The sequence below is a fragment of the Phalacrocorax carbo genome (genome assembly GCF_963921805.1).
Source record: "Phalacrocorax carbo chromosome W unlocalized genomic scaffold, bPhaCar2.1 SUPER_W_unloc_9, whole genome shotgun sequence".
NCBI classification, from domain to species: Eukaryota; Metazoa; Chordata; class Aves; order Suliformes; family Phalacrocoracidae; genus Phalacrocorax; species Phalacrocorax carbo.
In genome coordinates this window covers 234606-250862 of record NW_026990260.1, presented here as the reverse complement: position 1 = coordinate 250862, position 16257 = coordinate 234606, and the positions used below count along the sequence as shown (strand labels likewise).

The following is a 16257-nucleotide window of genomic DNA, read 5'->3' as shown; positions in this document are numbered from 1 at the left end:
TAGTGGACAAGGAAAAGGCTGTGTATGTTATCTACCTGGACTTTAGTAAAGCCTTTGACACTATCTCCCACAGCATCCTCCTAGAGAAGCTGGCGGCTCATGTCTAGGAGGGGTATACTCTTCACTGGGTAAAAAACAGGCTGGATGGCCGAGCCCAGAGAGTGGTGGTGAACAGAGCTAAATCCAGTTGGCGGCCAGTCATGAGCAGGGCTCAGCTTTGTGGCCAGTCTTGTTTAATGTCTTTATCGATGATCTGGATGAGGGGATTGAGTGTATCCTCAGGAATTTTGCAGTCGGGCAGGAGTGTTGATCTGCCTGAGGGTAGGAAGGCTCTGCAGAGGGACCTGGACAGGCTGGATCTATGGGCCAAAGCCAACTGTATGAGGTTTAACAAGGCCAAGTGCCAGGTCCTGCACTTTGGTCACAACAACCCCATGCAATGTTACAGGCTTGGGGAAGAGTGGCTGGAAAGCTGCCTGACGGAAAAGGACCTGGGTGTGCTGGTTGACAGCTTCACAGCGAAGCTGGTGAAGGGTCTAGAGAGCAAGTCTTACAAGGAGAGGTTGAGGGAACTGGACTTGTTTATTCTGAAGAAGAGGAGGCTGAGGGGAGACCTTATCGCTCTCTACAACTACCTGAAAGGAGGTTGTAGTGAGGTGGGTGTTGGTCTCTTCTCCCAGGTTACTAGCGATAGAATGAGAGGAAGTGGCTTCAAGCTGTGTCAGGGGAGGTTTAGATTGGATATTAGGAAAAATTTCTTTACTGAAAGAGTGGTCGGGCATTGAAACAAGCTGCCCAGAGAGGTGGTAGAGTCGCCATCCTTGGAGGTATTTAAAAGATGTGTAGACATGGCACTTCAGGGCATGGTTTAGGAGACATGGTCCTGTTGGGTTGATAGTTGGACTTGATGATCCTAGAGGTCTTTTCCAACCTTAATGGTTCTATGGTTCTATGAATTTAGCAACAACTAAAACATCAGCGTGTTATCACATTATTCTCATACTAAATTCAAAACACAGCACTGTACCAGCCACTAGGAAGAAAATTAACTCTATCCCAACTGAAAATGGGACACAGAAGTAGGTCAGTTGGGCTCGTAAATGCCTTTGTAAAAAAGAGATGTTGTCATTTCAGAAATTCTTATTTATATTGTGTAACCAAAACATTGGATCGACTCAATGGAAGAGAGTATATTAAAGCCTCCTCCCTAGGCATTGCACAGCTGTTTGTGAAGTATATCTATGTCAAACTTGCCTTTCTGCCAGCTGTTTTTCTGGGTGATGCGGCAGCATCTTCATTAAAAATACTGAAGTAGTAGTGTGGCTGGTACAGCACTACCAACAGGTCTGGTGTGCTTGTTTCTAGTGTCTCTGGTATTATTTGATAGGGGTCAGATTCAACTGCAAGATGAGAAGAATAAGCGACATTTTCAAACCAAGTATGAGTCTGAAGTGTAGGTGTGAAGTCTTTTGCTTCATTTTCATTAGGGTAAATCCAGGAAGAGTTCTGACCATCAGTCTTTTCTTCTGTTGGCATTGAAGACAACTGGCTCCATGGATGTAATTTCTGGGCTTCAGCCTTATTGTCCACTGCTAGCATGTAAGGAATGCAGTCACTTAATTTCATTACTTTCTCAGAACCGATATACAGGAGAATCATAAAACAAACAAACAAACAGAATTCAGTGAAAGAAGTCCAGAGTAAAGGAAAGGGAGCAATTACTTCAAGTACTTCTAAATTTATCTTATAAATTTTTTTTAATCTTTGATTTTCCATATAAATGAGCAGATCTTGAGGGAAAACATATGTACACACTGTTCAATGGAAATTGTATTTTATGTAGACTTTATCACAGTATTTAGAGATTTATTTTTTAAGTAAGTTCAATATGACTACATTTGAAGAAAGAACCGTGTCCCTCTATTTTAAAGACTTTGCCAGGGTTTTGATCTGTGCAGTTTTTAGTCTGAACTACTAGCAACTGGAAGGCAGTAGCATGGGCTGTTAAGTTGTACAGAGTCCTCCCTTTGGTGCTAGTGTTCAGTGAAAGCCAGCAGCAAAAATGGCAGCAGCCCCATGTGTGCCGGGGTAAAGACATGCTCCTACTTTTGCAACCCCCTTGCACACATCATAGAGGCAGCAGCTGTAGGCCCCACGAACCAGTAGTTGTTGTTGAAGGCCTTTTGCCAATCCTTTCCCCCCAGGCAGACCTGGTAGTGCCTGGCAGAGCCCCCTACATCCTCCCAAGGGCCAGCAAGTACATCACTGCTGTGCCTTACAGCAGAGAGATGTGTGGGGCAGGAGGAGTGGGTGGATACAGTTCACAAGCTGCAGCAAAGTGAACTATGATATGGTATGGTCTGTTGTGTCTTGAACAGTAACACTGGAAGAATCACGCTATCAAAAGATTTCATTTATTCTCCAATTATGTTTTCATTTTTTGCAGTAAGAGACTGCAGACTATAAACTGATCACTGCAAAGTCACATGAATATCAAAAGGATAATTTTCCACTAAATTATGATATTAAATTATGCTAATTTCTGTATAATAAATATCACTCATTTCTAAATGTAACCAACAGGAAAAATATTTCTCTGAAACTTTACTAAACAAAGAATGGAAAAATTAAAAATAATAGATGTTCAGTGATCCTTTCAAACTGCGGTCCTCTTGCATAGGTGATACATAAACATGATAACCTCTTACAAAACCAGACTGTGACTCATTTGTGGAATAAGAATCCCAAGATAGCGTTACTGCACTGAAAGTCAGTTCAACTTCTTCCACAATAGAGTCAAGCAGAAGAGCTGCAAGAAAGGAAATCAATGTTAAAATTGCAATTATTCTTCAAGAATGTTTATCTTCTCACTTGAAAAACTTCTAAATTCCCATGTGGTATTTCTGTTTATATCTTACTTGAATTTAAAAGCTGAACAAAGTCAAAGTGCTCAAAAAAACCCTGTCAACTTCACAGGGCCTTCATGCAGTCCACATTATACACAAAGCAGTTACTGCTAAGGGCTGCTTAGTTTAGCTACCCTAATTAATGTGGGCTCTACCTGGTCACTGCACTAGTCAAACATCCCCTATGTATGCTATGTACATTGGTTTACAACTTTTAAATGCTTCACTGATGATATAGAAACAACACAGCAAATATATGTTTAGTTACTGTCGTGATTCAGACCCAGTCAGCAACTAAACAGGACGCAGCCTCTCACTCACTCCCCCACCCCTTGCCTGGACTGGCCCAAGAGCTACTGCATGGACTATCTCCTGTTTAATTTGTTCAAAGGCTTGTTGTTGCTCAGGGCCCCATTTGAAATCATTCTTCTTCTGGGTCACTTGATAGAGAGGGCTTACGATCAGACTGTAATCTGGAATATGCATTCTCCAAAAACCCACAATGCCCAAGAAAGCTTGTGTTTCCTTTTTGCTAGTTGGTGGAGATATGGCTGTTATTTTGTTAATCATATCCATTGGAATCTGACGACGTCCATCTTGCCATTTGGTTCCTAAGAACTGGATCTCCTGTGCGGGTCCCTTCACCTTATTTTGTTGTATGGCAAAACCAGCTTTCCGAAGACTTTGCACTATTTTCTTCCCTTTCTCAAAAACTTCTCCTGCTATGTTGCCCCACACGATGATGTCATCAATGTATTGTAGGTGTTTGGGAGCTCCACCTTCTTCCAGTGCATTCTCGATCAGTCCATGGCAAATGGTAGGACTGTGTTTCCACCCCTGGGGCAGTCGATTCCAGGTGTATTGGACACCCCTCCAAGTAAAAGCAAACTGTGGCCTGCACTCTGCTGCCAAATGGATTGAGAAGAATGCATTAGCGATATCATTTGTGGCATACCACTTGGCTGCCTTTGACTCCAGTTCATACTGAAGTTCTAGCATGTCTGGCACAGCAGCACTCAGTGGTGGAGTGACTTCATTCAGGCCACGGTAGTCTACTGTTAGCCTCCACTCTCCATTAGACTTCCGCACTGGGACTGTTAAAGGGTGAGCGGGTCTTACTGATCACTCCCTGACTCTCCAGTTGACGAATGAGCTCATGGATGGGAATCAGGGAGTCTCTGTTGGTGCGATATTGCCGCCAGTGCACTGTTGTGGTGGCGATTAGCACCTGTTGTTCTTTGACCCTCAGCAACCTCACAACAGAAGGGTCCTTTGAGAAGCCAAGCAAGGTAGACAACTGTTTAATTTCCTCCATCTCCAAGGCAGCTATACTAAAAGCCCACTTGTAACCTTTTGGGTCCGTGAAATACCCTCTCCTGAGGTAGCCTATGCCAAGGATGCACAGAGTCTCTTGGCCAGGCACAATGGGGTGCTTTTGCCACTCATTCCCGGTGAGGCTCACTTCGGCCTCCAATACAGTTAGCTCTTAGGATGCCCCTGTCACTCTAGTAATACTGATGGGTTCTGCCCCTATACAGCTTGGTGGCGTTAGGGTGCACTGTGCACCAGTGTCCACTAAAGCTTTATACTCCTGTGGGTCAGACGTGCCAGGCCATCGGATCCACACAGTCCAGTAAAGTTGGTTGTCCCTTTCCTCCACCTGGCTGGAGGCAGGGCCCCCCTAGTCCTGATCACAGTAGTCATCACTCACTTCCTGTAAATATTAATCACGAGTCTCTCTATTAAGCTCAGAAATAAAATCAGCACTTCTGCTCCTCTGTCTGGGGAATTGCTTACTGGAAACTGGAGCAACTGCTCTCCTGGAGAAACTCCCCTGAGTGACTGTTCTCCCTTGCAGCTCACGTACCCGTGCCTCTAGGGCTGAGGTAGGTTTGACATCCCACTTCTTCATGTCCTCTCCATGGTCATGCAGGTAAAACCACAGAGCGCCCCATCGTGTGTATCTTCTCTCTTGAGCAAAGGGACGCTTACTCCTAATGGCTGAGATACTGGTCCGTACTGGTGGGGAGTAGTGTGGGAGACTCTAGCCCGGGAATGGCTAGCAGAAAGAGGGCATTGAAGTAGAAAAACAGGCTCCAGGTCGGAAGTGACCTTGGGCCCAGCTGTTGGTCAACAGAAGAATGTGAGGCCAGCTGGTGTTTTACAAAGGAGTGTGAGCCCAGCTGTTGCTGATCGGTAAAAGAATGTGAGAAGCAAGTAACTGCTAATTGCAAGGCTGAACACAAGAGATAAGCATGGGAGGAGTTGGCATTTACCTCCCAGCCAATGATGAGCTGTGCTTTTGCAATATGTATGTGCTAATTAACGAACGGTATAAAAGATGTTTGCTGATTGCCAATAAACGAGACTTGATGATCATCATCGGATGGTGCCTGTCTCCCGCTGGTTTTCCGTCAAATGGTGACCCCGACGTGATGCCACGGACGGTCCAGCGTAGGTTTCGGGTCCTGCAAGCAGAGGGACGGCAAAACAGACAGCGCAGCTGGTCTGCGTACCCTGGGCGACCACATAGGTGGGCTCAGTCTGCGTACCCTGGGCGACCACATAGGTGGGCTCAGTCTGCGTGCCCTGGGCGACCACATAGGTGGGCTCAGCCGATACGTGCTGCCGAGACCTTGGGAGCTGCAACGGCGCCGACGAGCACAATGGAGAGGCAAGCAGCATATGATTTCTTTACATCTCTTTTAGAGAGGCGTAACATTAAGGGTATAGATTTACGTAAAGAACTACCGTTGTTGATAAGCTGGGGATGCGAGAAGGGACACTTTGTAAACCCACATACGGTGCATGAACTGGCAGAGTGGAGAAAGGTGAGGGACAGTTTGTGGGAGGCGGTGTTAGAGGATGATAAAACTGCAAAGAAAATGAGTAAGCTATGGAAGGTAGTACATAACGAGTTATTGCAGATACAAGCAGAAAAGCGAGCTGTGCAGCAAGCTGTCTCAGCTCAAGAGCGAAATCGGAGCTACGGCTCAGACTGGGGACTTAGCTCCCCGGGCCCGCCTGCGGTTTCAACTGTCTACCTGCCCCCTGGGCCGGCAGACCCCTCAAACTTGCCCTCGTCACCCGCAACTCCCGCTACTGCGAATAACCAGCCCGCAACGGTACTGGCTCCCGGCCTAGGCCATGAGCCGATGCCTGGAGCGGAATCTGACTTAGCAGAAGCCGTTGCACGGGAGCGGCGAGAGGCATGGGCGGCATTAGCGCGGGAGGGGGCAGAAAAGGGTGATCCTAAACTAGTTGAAGCCGGTGGTACTCTCGCTTTTCCGGTAATTTATAGACCGAATCCCGGGGGAGGACTGCAGGCGGAGATTACTGCGTTAGACTGGAAATTATTGTCCCAATTACGGTTCACTGTTAGTCAGTTCGGAGTATCGAGTGAGCCTGTAAGACAAATGCTGGACTATCTGTTCACTGCACATGTCTTGTTGCCTGCCGATATTAAAGGGCTCGCCGAGTTGATTTTTTTGCCACACCAAAGATTGCTGTGGGAGGCTCACTGGCAAGCTGAGGCACAGGTGTCAGCTGCAACCCAGAGGGCACCGGGAGATCCCCTTCAAGGTGTTACCATGGATGAACTGTTAGGGCTGGGAGCGTTCTTTAGAACGGAGGCACAGGTTTTATTGGGACCAGAGAAGTGTAGAGAAGCGATGAGAGTTGCTCGAGCAGCTATGACTAAGGTTAAGGATACAGGAGGGATCCCCTTTTATATGGGAATAAAACAAGGGAGAGCCTATGGTGATTGTTTGTGGGATTGGGTGATAGATGACGATAAGACAGCGGAAAAGTTAATGAAACCTTGGCGGGAAGTGATTAACTGTATGAAAAAATATAAAACTGAAAAAAGATTAGCAACAGCCGCCTCTGATCGGCTAGACAGCTGTGACCCCAATGCTGGAAAGATTGGAATTGGCTTAGACAATCTCTCTCCTCCCTTCTCGGGGATCCCAGTTGTCGTACCTCGAAAACCCCTTATTCCCCCCCCTCCCGCCCCTGATAAATCTACATCTGTAGAAACTAGCGGAGGAGGAATAAGCTTGGGAAAGGGAGGTGAAGATATTGAAAATTTATGTGATGTAGTCTCTCTGGTGAAGGAAAATAAGCCGAGCATGTCTAGTCACCGTTCTGTGCCTGCTGTGCGTAGCCAAGTTGACTGGCGAAAAATCGGGTTAGAGGCATTACAGAACGGGGACCTAGAGACCGCCGATTTGTTAGCTCAGGCTTTCCCTGTCATCTATCAACCGGACCCTGCTAACAATCAAAATTTATTAGCACACCATAATCCTCTTGATTGGAAAATTTTTATGAAGGGCCCATTGCTGCGTCAATGTGTTATGGAAAACTCCAACCATGCTACTAAAAGCATTTTAATTACACTTCCCCTAGACTCAGGCATTGAGGTGATGCTTGAACGCATGAGTCGGGTACCTCCCGGCCCCCGAGCTATGTTAGTTGAAGCATTGAGGGAAGTTGGGCAGGGAATGGTACACGTTCAGCAACAAGTTTGTGCCGCTCTCGCCCCCTTGGGTCCAGCCAAAAACTCTCAACAGTAACCAAAGAGGGTCACTGCCACATGGACTTTCCCAATCCCACTGACATGGCTCACAGAAGAGCCAGTATGGGTCGGGCAGTGACCGCTCAAACGGGAAAGTCTACAACAAGCCTATATATTAATAAAACAACTATTAGATCAAGGACATCTCAGGCTGTTACATGATCTACGGGCAGTAAATCAGCAAATGCAAGCGATGGGGGCTTTACAGCCTGGCCTTCCAAATCCAGCCATGCTACCAACTGGCTGGCATTTACTAATTATCGACTTAAAGGACTGCTTTTTTACTACAAAGCTGCATCCTCAGGATACCCAGCGATTTGCATTTACGTTACCAGCAATCAACAGAGAGGGTCCTGACTTACGCTTCGGATGGACAGTATTGCCACAAGGCATGCAGAATAGCCCTACTCTGTGTCAACTCTTCGTAGATGCTGCATTGAAAGAAGTGAGGCAGCAATGGCCGGACACTATAATTTACCATTACATGGATGACATCTTGTTTGCGCGAGTACAACCTTTCTCAGCACAGCAAGAATTATATTTACAGCAACAGCTCCAGCTACACGACCTAGTAATAGCAGCAGAGAAGGTTCAACGTTCACCGGTATGGAAATATCTTGGGTGGCGCATCAGTGACTCTCAATTCTTCGCCCAATGTTAAAGGGCACTGACCCTGCCGCGCCGGTCCGACCGACTGCTGAACAACACACTATGATACAACGTCTTAGCTCCGAGATCGTCCAGAGAGCAGTAGACCGCCTGGACCCCGATCTCCCCATCGATCTCACCATACTCCATGGTTCTACTCACATTTTGGGTGCACTTACTCAGTGCAAAAAGAAAAAGGGGGAGAAGATAAGGGTGTTGGAATGGCAAAAGTTTTGTTTGTGCAAAAGTTTTGTTTGTATTAAATCACTTATGTATATTTGCAGAACACGATAACCCTCCTGCGTGGGTGCGTCAGTACAACACATTGCAGGTATCCCTCACAACCCAACGGGTCAAGCAATAGTGGAATGAGCTAATGGGTTGATGAAAACCTATGTTCAAAAGTATGCAGATATAAAAGACCCGCAGGAGCGGCTGGTAAAAGCACTGTTTGTGTTAAACTATTTGTGTGTATTTGGCTCTGAGGGAGTGCCTGCTGTCATCGTTCACTATAGACAGAAAAAAGACGAACGGGAGCTACCCCGAGTTTGGGTCAAATACAAAGACCCGCGTACGGGTGTATGGTCAGGGCCTGTGGAGGTTTTATATTGGGGGAGGGGGTATCTCTGTGTTTCTACCCCTACAGGGCCACAATGGATTCCAGCTAGATGTGCCAGACCCGCCACCTCCCCCACACAGCGCAACGCAGAACAGTTGCCCACCGCGGCACCAGCCGAAGCGGCACCTGAACGGTTGGGATCAGCGGAAGGAACCCAGAGGAGCGCTGTGCAGCACTCACCAGTGAATAACCACGGTCCAGGAGGAACAAAGGTCCCAGAGGGTGCATAGCGCCCGAGGTTTGGTCTGGTTTCGACCGAGAATACAAGGCGGACTGATAATGAGCTCTGCTGAACAGAAATTATGGGTATTAGCCCTTTTAAGTGTATGTAGCACTGCCTTTGTACCTAACGTTTTTGACCCACGAGAAAATATCTGGGTCACGCTAGCTAGATCATTGAATACAACTAGCTTTTGTGCCAGCCCAGCAACGCCCGACTCCCCATTTGTCACATGTCTTATTGGGGTGCCTTTAAGTAATGCAACCTTTATGACTTTTACTCAGTCCGTAGCGGAGCTGCAACAGCAGCATAATATAACTCGGAAGCTTCCCTTTAAGTGGCGTGACGCCCCTTCGGTGTTTGTTGAGTATGATATCTGGGATGATGTACTCCCCGTAGGCCCAGAACCACAAGAGCTTGCCCTTGCGGGCTCTCTTAATGCTACTGCTTGGTGTAACTATACCTCTGTAAATATATCACGCTCTAACAATATGCCTATTGCGCTACCTGCAGGTTTGTTTTTAATTTGTGGAGATCGGGCTTGGCCTGGCATCCCGTCACATATAAAGGGAGGGCCTTGCTCTATAGGTCGCCTAACGTTTCTTACCCCTAACACTTCAATGATTTATCAACATCATAGAAAGATGAGAAGCGAAAGGAGCACTCATAAGTTTGAGGATAACTGTGACTCTACAGATGAATTTTGGAATCCTACAAAGATCATAGCTGTTTCCTTCTTGGCTCCTGGAGTTGGTGTTGCTCAAAGCCTCACGACATTAAACAAGCTAGGGTGTTGGCTAGCTAAGCAAACAAATGCCACATCAAAGGCATTATCTGACTTATTACTAGATGTAGACTCCGTAAGACAGGATGATCCATGGCATTGGTTTAACAGCTTGTTTAATGGATGGGGCATTGGCAATGGGATCAAGAGTATTTTGCAGATGGGATTAATAATATTTATACTGTTTATTATTATATTAATGTGTGTCCCTTGTATATCGCAATGTATGCAACAAATGATGGAAAGAAGTATGAGTGCCGTGTTCCTTTCTCAAGGAACAAAAGAAAAAGGGGGAAATGTGGGAGACTCTAGCCCGGGAATGGCTAGCAGAAAGAGGGCATTGAAGTAGAAAAACAGGCTCCAGGTCGGAAGCAACCTTGGGCCCAGCTGTTGGTCAACAGAAGAATGTGAGGCCAGCTGGTGTTTTACAAAGGAGTGTGAGCCCAGCTGTTGCTGATCGGTAAAAGAATGTGAGAAGCAAGTAACTGCTAATTGCAAGGCTGAACACAAGAGATAAGCATGGGAGGAGTTGGCATTTACCTCCCAGCCAATGATGAGCTGTGCTTTTGCAATATGTATGAGCTAATTAACGAACAGTATAAAAGATGTTTGCTGATTGCCAATAAATGAGACTTGATGATCATCATCGGATGGTGCCTGTCTCCCGCTGGTTTTCCGTCAGAGTAGGACATATCTTCTTTGAGTTCATGGACCTACCGGGACAGTTTCTCCACATCCGAGATGAGGGAGGAAGAGGTATTTGCTTCATAATCCTGGAGTTTATCAATCAACTCCGCCACTGTTGGTGCCTCGTCATCTTTCCAGGACATTATTGCTAATGACTATACATGGGACAATGGTGCGCTCCGTACAAACTTCCGCCACATGGGTCGCGTGCACTGGGCTTCATCTAGATATTTGGATGACTGTTGATCGTCCAGGTCACCATAAACCACCTCAAGCAAGGCTAGTTCCCTTAGATGCTGAATGCCTTTCTCCGTGGTCATCCATTTTCCTAGGCGAAATACAGTATCTTCTTTGAAGGGATACCTCTCTCTCACTGCGGACAGGAGTCGCCTCCAGAGGCTGAGAGCTTGTGTTTCTTTTCCAATTGCTTTATCAGTGCCCCCTTCCCTAGAGAGGGATCCCAGTTGTTTGGCTTCTTTTCCCTCTAATTCCAGACTACTGGCCCTGTTATCCCAGCATTGGAGCAACCAGGTGATAGCGTGCTCACCTGAACGATGGCCAAAATATTTCTGTGTATCCTGCAACTCACTTCAAGGATAGGGATCAGGTAGTTTCCATTTCTTGTACACATTCTTCCTCTTCCTTCTCCTCTTCTTTTGATGGCCCTGGTTCCTCATAATCTCTTTCTAAACGAGTTGACCTTCTCTTCCAGGATTTCTTCTTGTGTATAGGGGCAACTGATACTGGAACGGGTTGATCCTCTGATTCAGCTGCAACACTTGTCACCAGGGTTGGAGTAGCTGCAGTGCCTGTCATGGGGGTCGGAGTGGCCACAGTGCTTGTCACTGGGGTTGGTGTATCCTCAGCATCTGTCGTGGGTGTCTGAGTGGCCGCTGTGCTTGTCGCTTTCCTTGTCTTTGTCTTTTTAGATCCAGCGACCTTCTCTTTCCCTTGGGGGTGCTGAATACTGTTAAATAGGGCTCGATAGGCATGAGCCAGGCCCCAGCACATGGCAGTGATTTGTATCTCTCTGGAATTGCCAGGGTGACAACATACTGTTACCGAAAAACGCAGTAAAATCAGAAACAACTCTTTAACACCAATTTAGTATTAAAGAGCAGGCATTCTTTATTCACGGCGCCGGATGCACGGGGGATCGTTCCTCCTAACGTGCATACCTTACACACCTTTCCCATACGATTTATAGATCAACAATTTACCTATTCATACATATTCATTATTGTCCTTTCTACTGATTGGTACAAGCTTGCTCGTTCCATATGTAAATTACTGCACAGACTCAGTTGTCCTCTTCTATTGTTCTCTTTTGAGTAGGTGGTATTACTTGGGTCGGTGGTCCGTGAGTCGGTGGTCACAATCTCCCCCTGTCGGAATTACCTTTTACCTACTTGGCTCTTAAGCTTGGCAGTCCTGGCCAGTTTTCTCAGTCCACTACACGAAACCACACTTTGTCATCCTTTTCTGACAGAAGCACATTGTCTATTGTTTCGTTCACATTAATGGTTACCTAGGGACTAAAATGCAGATCGAAGAATACACTGATTGGTATACTCCATGTCCCCAGACTTAATGTCCAGTTGGATAGGGCTGTACAAGGAGTATAGCAACATCCATAGTTGGTTAATTCTATCGCTCTGGTTACAATACTTCCTCCAAATGTTCTACTAATTTTTCAGAATTCTGCACTTGTTCAGGGGTGAAGTCCCACAACGGGGGTGCCCACCGTCTTAGGCGTTTGCCCATACTATCCTGCATACCCTGCCACACATAGCTATTGAGCCTTGGGGCAGATCTCTGGATGATATTCTTAAATTGCTTATTAACCTTAGACAGAGCTGAAACTGTCTGCCAAAGCAATACCAGCAGACGTATCTTGATTACCCAAGAACATTCAAGATAGATACTGAAAAGTTGTTGTAATGAAGGAGGAAGCATTATAGAAGATGGTAGCTAAGGTGCCATTCTGTATTTCCTCCATAAAAAACCTCTCGGAGGAGGAGGAGGTACAATTGCTAATTGTATCCAAGAGGTGGTACCCGGCATACAGTAACGGCTTCAATATAAACTTCAAATACCAAATAAAACTCAAGGCCAATATTTTAAAAACCACTCTCTCAGGCAAAACATCACTAAGCACTGCAGAGCATAGCAGACCACAAAACCCAACACCAGTCTTTAACAGACACAGCAAATACAAGAGCATGGTGCAGATCGGATAAACTAATATTGAGAACAGAGTCGATGCTGTGACCAGCAACTGTGATTGTCTCAACCCTTCGTGCCTGTAAGGGACTAGAAACTTGTCTCAACATTGTCAGCAGAATGGCTTGACTACCAAGGCTTCACCACGACGGCAACTGAGGAAGTTCTACCCAACAGGAACATATCTATATCTATATCTTGTTGTCTCAGAGCACATAAGCCCAGTCCTCTGCACGTGTGCCTGGCCCCAGGGTCATCTTACAACATATGGGGGGGGGGGGCCTTGGACACCCTGGAACCCTCTGGAACCATCGAGCACCCTCTAGTGACAATACTGTGCATGCGCCTCGCTGCCGAGTGGGAGGTGTGGCTATGCAAAACAGCTCATTGACTATGCAACGGAACAATGCTATAAAAGGCGGAACCAGTGGAGACCAGTTGGAACGTTCCCCACCGGACTGAAGATACATCGGACTGATGGGGTGCCACAGATCTGTGGTGGTAGCAGCTATTGTAACTCTTTCTCTCTCTCTCCTTTTCCCTCTTTCTCTCCTTTTCTCCTGCATACTTGTTGGCAGCCAAATAAAGTGACTTGGCACTTGACTCCGTTCTGTCTTAATTCTGTTCCCGAGAATACAACAAACCTGGTCACGATAACACATCCAATTGAACATCACTCAGAAGTTAAGCCCAGCCACCCCTAGCCACCCAGAATTATCTGAGGTTGGTTAGAAAGCAAGGGGGCTCAACTTCTGCCAAATTGGGCAACCCAACAGTGGATCGTGACATTTTTAAATTGGCGTCTGGGACAGGATTCTCGGAGAACAGAAAGTGCACAACTAAGGTGTGGCCTCCTGAGGGTGAAAAGGGGAAAAATGGATAACATTAAGGTGTGACCCTCTCAGGACGATACAGCCCCTTTGTGTTAGGTAAAATGGCCGCTTAGAAAGCTATAGCTCCTTTGTGTTAAGCACAATTAAGGTGTGACCTCCTGAGGGCGAAAAGGGGAAAAGTGGATAGCAGTATTAAGATGTGACCCTCTCAGGACGATACAGCCCCTTTGAGTTAGGTAAAATGGCCACTCAGAAGGCAGTTAACGCTCACAATTGTCTCTTCACCAGCCGAAGGGATAGACAAGCTGTATGATCTTTTGGAGGCGCACTGATCGATCTCGCCCCTCACCTCAGGGACAAGATTGGGCAAAAAACCATTGGTTTCAACCGCAGAGTGTAGTAGACAGGATAAGGGTACTGCAGAAGGAAGCTAGGGTTAGACGGGGGAAAGGAAAAGCTGTAATTTGCGCAGTACTGGGAGCAAGTCTGGCAGCAGCGGTGGAAGATAGGGAGCAGAGGCTTTGTCAAGCCGATGTCACAATAGACTCACTGCAGATGGTCATTAAGTCACTGCAGGAACAATTGGAGGAAAACAAGCGATTGTTGCAGGAGGAGAGAAATCAAAGTGCCATACTGAAGGAAGAACTGAGGGAAGCAGATACACTGGCGGAGGTAGAGGTGAAACGGCAAGTTTACCCTCAGGGAGACTTGCAGAAGGCAAGGGAAACTGTAGAAAGCCTCCCTCACATGTATCCACTGGTTAAAACAGAGTACTTGTATGAGGACAATAATGATGACCGTACTCAAGTTCTCACCAAAGAAGTCCCATTTACAGCAACTGAAGTAGCAAAGTTGAAAAAAGACTTTGCAAGAACTCCAAAGGAACAGGAGACAGAATATGTGTGGAGAGTGTCCCTGTTGCGGGGGGGGGATGGAATTTTGTTGTCGGAGAAAGAAGCAGAAGGATATTGGAGTCCGGGTGTGTTCTTAACTACAGGTAATCGCCGAGCCCCATGGTCATTAACCCAGAGGGCTGCGTATTGGGCCGGAGGCAGTATGGAGTGTGTTTAATAGCAAGGGAAAAGCAGGGACTCCAATATATATCTATACTGACTCATTTGCAGTATTCAAAGGGTGCACAGAATGGCTCCCTTTTTGGGAACAGAACAACTGGGAGGTAAATCGGGTGCCAGTGTGGCAAAAGGAGAGGTGGCAAGAACTCTGAGATGTTGCCAAACATGGGGATTTTGCAATATGATGGGTGCCCTCCCACCAGGAAGGGGGTACTCCAGTGAGTGACTGGAATAATAGGGCGGAAGAATTGGCCAGAATTGCCCCTCTGCAGAAGGAGGATGTCATGGTTTTAGCAGGGATAGAGTTAATTTTCTTCACTCTAGCTGGCATAGTGCTGTGCTTTGAACTTAGCATGGAAAAAAATGTTGAGATAACATACAGATGTTTTGGGCTGTTGCTGGGTAGCGCTTGTACTAGTCAAGGGCATTTCTAGCTTCCCATGCTCTGCTGGGTGAACAAGAAGCCGGGAGGGGAGCGGGCACAGCTAAAAGAGTGGATTCAAACTGACCAAAGGGATATTCCATATCATGTAACGTCATGCCCAGTATGTTAACTGGGAGGAGGTGGCCGGGGGAGGGAGGCAGCAATCGCGGCTCGGGGAGGGGCAGCGTCAGTCGGTGGGTGGTGAGCAGTTGTAGCGTTCGTGTTTCTGTGGGGTTTTTTTCCTTTTTTCCCTTTCCCTTCCTTTTCCATTTTATTATATTAACATTGCTGTCATTATTATAATTATAATTATTATTTTATTTTAATTATTAAACTGTGCTTATCTCAACCCACAGGTTCTTTTGCTCGTCCGGTTCTCTTCCCCATCCAACAGGGTTGGGGGGGGGGGGGAGTGAGCGAGCGGCTGCGTGGTGTTCAGTTGCCAGCTGAGGCTGAACCATGACAGTCCATTTTTGGCGCCCAACGTGGGGCATGAAGGTGATACAAAAATTCGCGGATACTATCCTTCAAAGTCCGAACTTCCCCATAAGAGGAAGCGGAGTATCCAGAAAGTTCCCGAAATAAAACTCAATAGCAACAAAGTCACTATTAAGCAGGCATCCTTTATTACAGTGCTGGGCAGCACTGGGGATTGATCCACCATGAGTGCTCCAGTGATTCAGTAAACTTCCAAAGATTATATACTATAAAGTCATACATATTAATAAGATTCATGAGGATTCATTAACATATGTAAAAGCTCAAGCTGCATGCATAGTTGTCCTTTTAGTGGTCTTTGGGAGTCCTCCAGTGGTCTCTGATGGTCTTCCTCACCTATCCGCTGGTTGAACTTTGGGTTTCCTTTGCCCATATATAGTCATTGAATTAGCTCCTTGGTCCTTTAGCCCTGGACTGTCACAAGGGGCTGATTTAAACTAGTTCCTCGAGTGCTTATCTCGGCATTGATGTCCTGAGTCTCTGTTATCAATGAATTTACAAGCTTATGCACCATCTTTTTAATCCCATCTGGCACCAATGTGCATTCTTCAAATCCCTGAAACTATCTTTGCAAGGGAGGAAACCACAAGAGAACAAGGATGTTTACAATAAGGATTAAGTCAAGGACTGTCAGGGGTTTAGTTCTATCATTGGGTTTGAGATAATAACAGTTGCTGGTCACAGCATTGATTCATCTGCTCTCAGTATTAGTTTGTCCAGTCTTTACCATGCCGATTGTAAAGTACATGTTAAAAATTGCTGTTGG

At 46.4% G+C, this 16257-nt stretch overlaps 1 protein-coding gene across 1 annotated transcript; it reads left to right on the top strand.

The window, feature by feature from the left end:
• Positions 1-5791: 5791 nt before the first annotated feature.
• Positions 5792-14567, top strand: LOC135310917 (uncharacterized). Its single transcript, XM_064440047.1, is given in 3 exon segments — positions 5792-6305; positions 13785-13828; positions 13830-14567. Coding segments are annotated over 3 exon segments (1296 nt in total).
• Positions 14568-16257: the final 1690 nt, after the last annotated feature.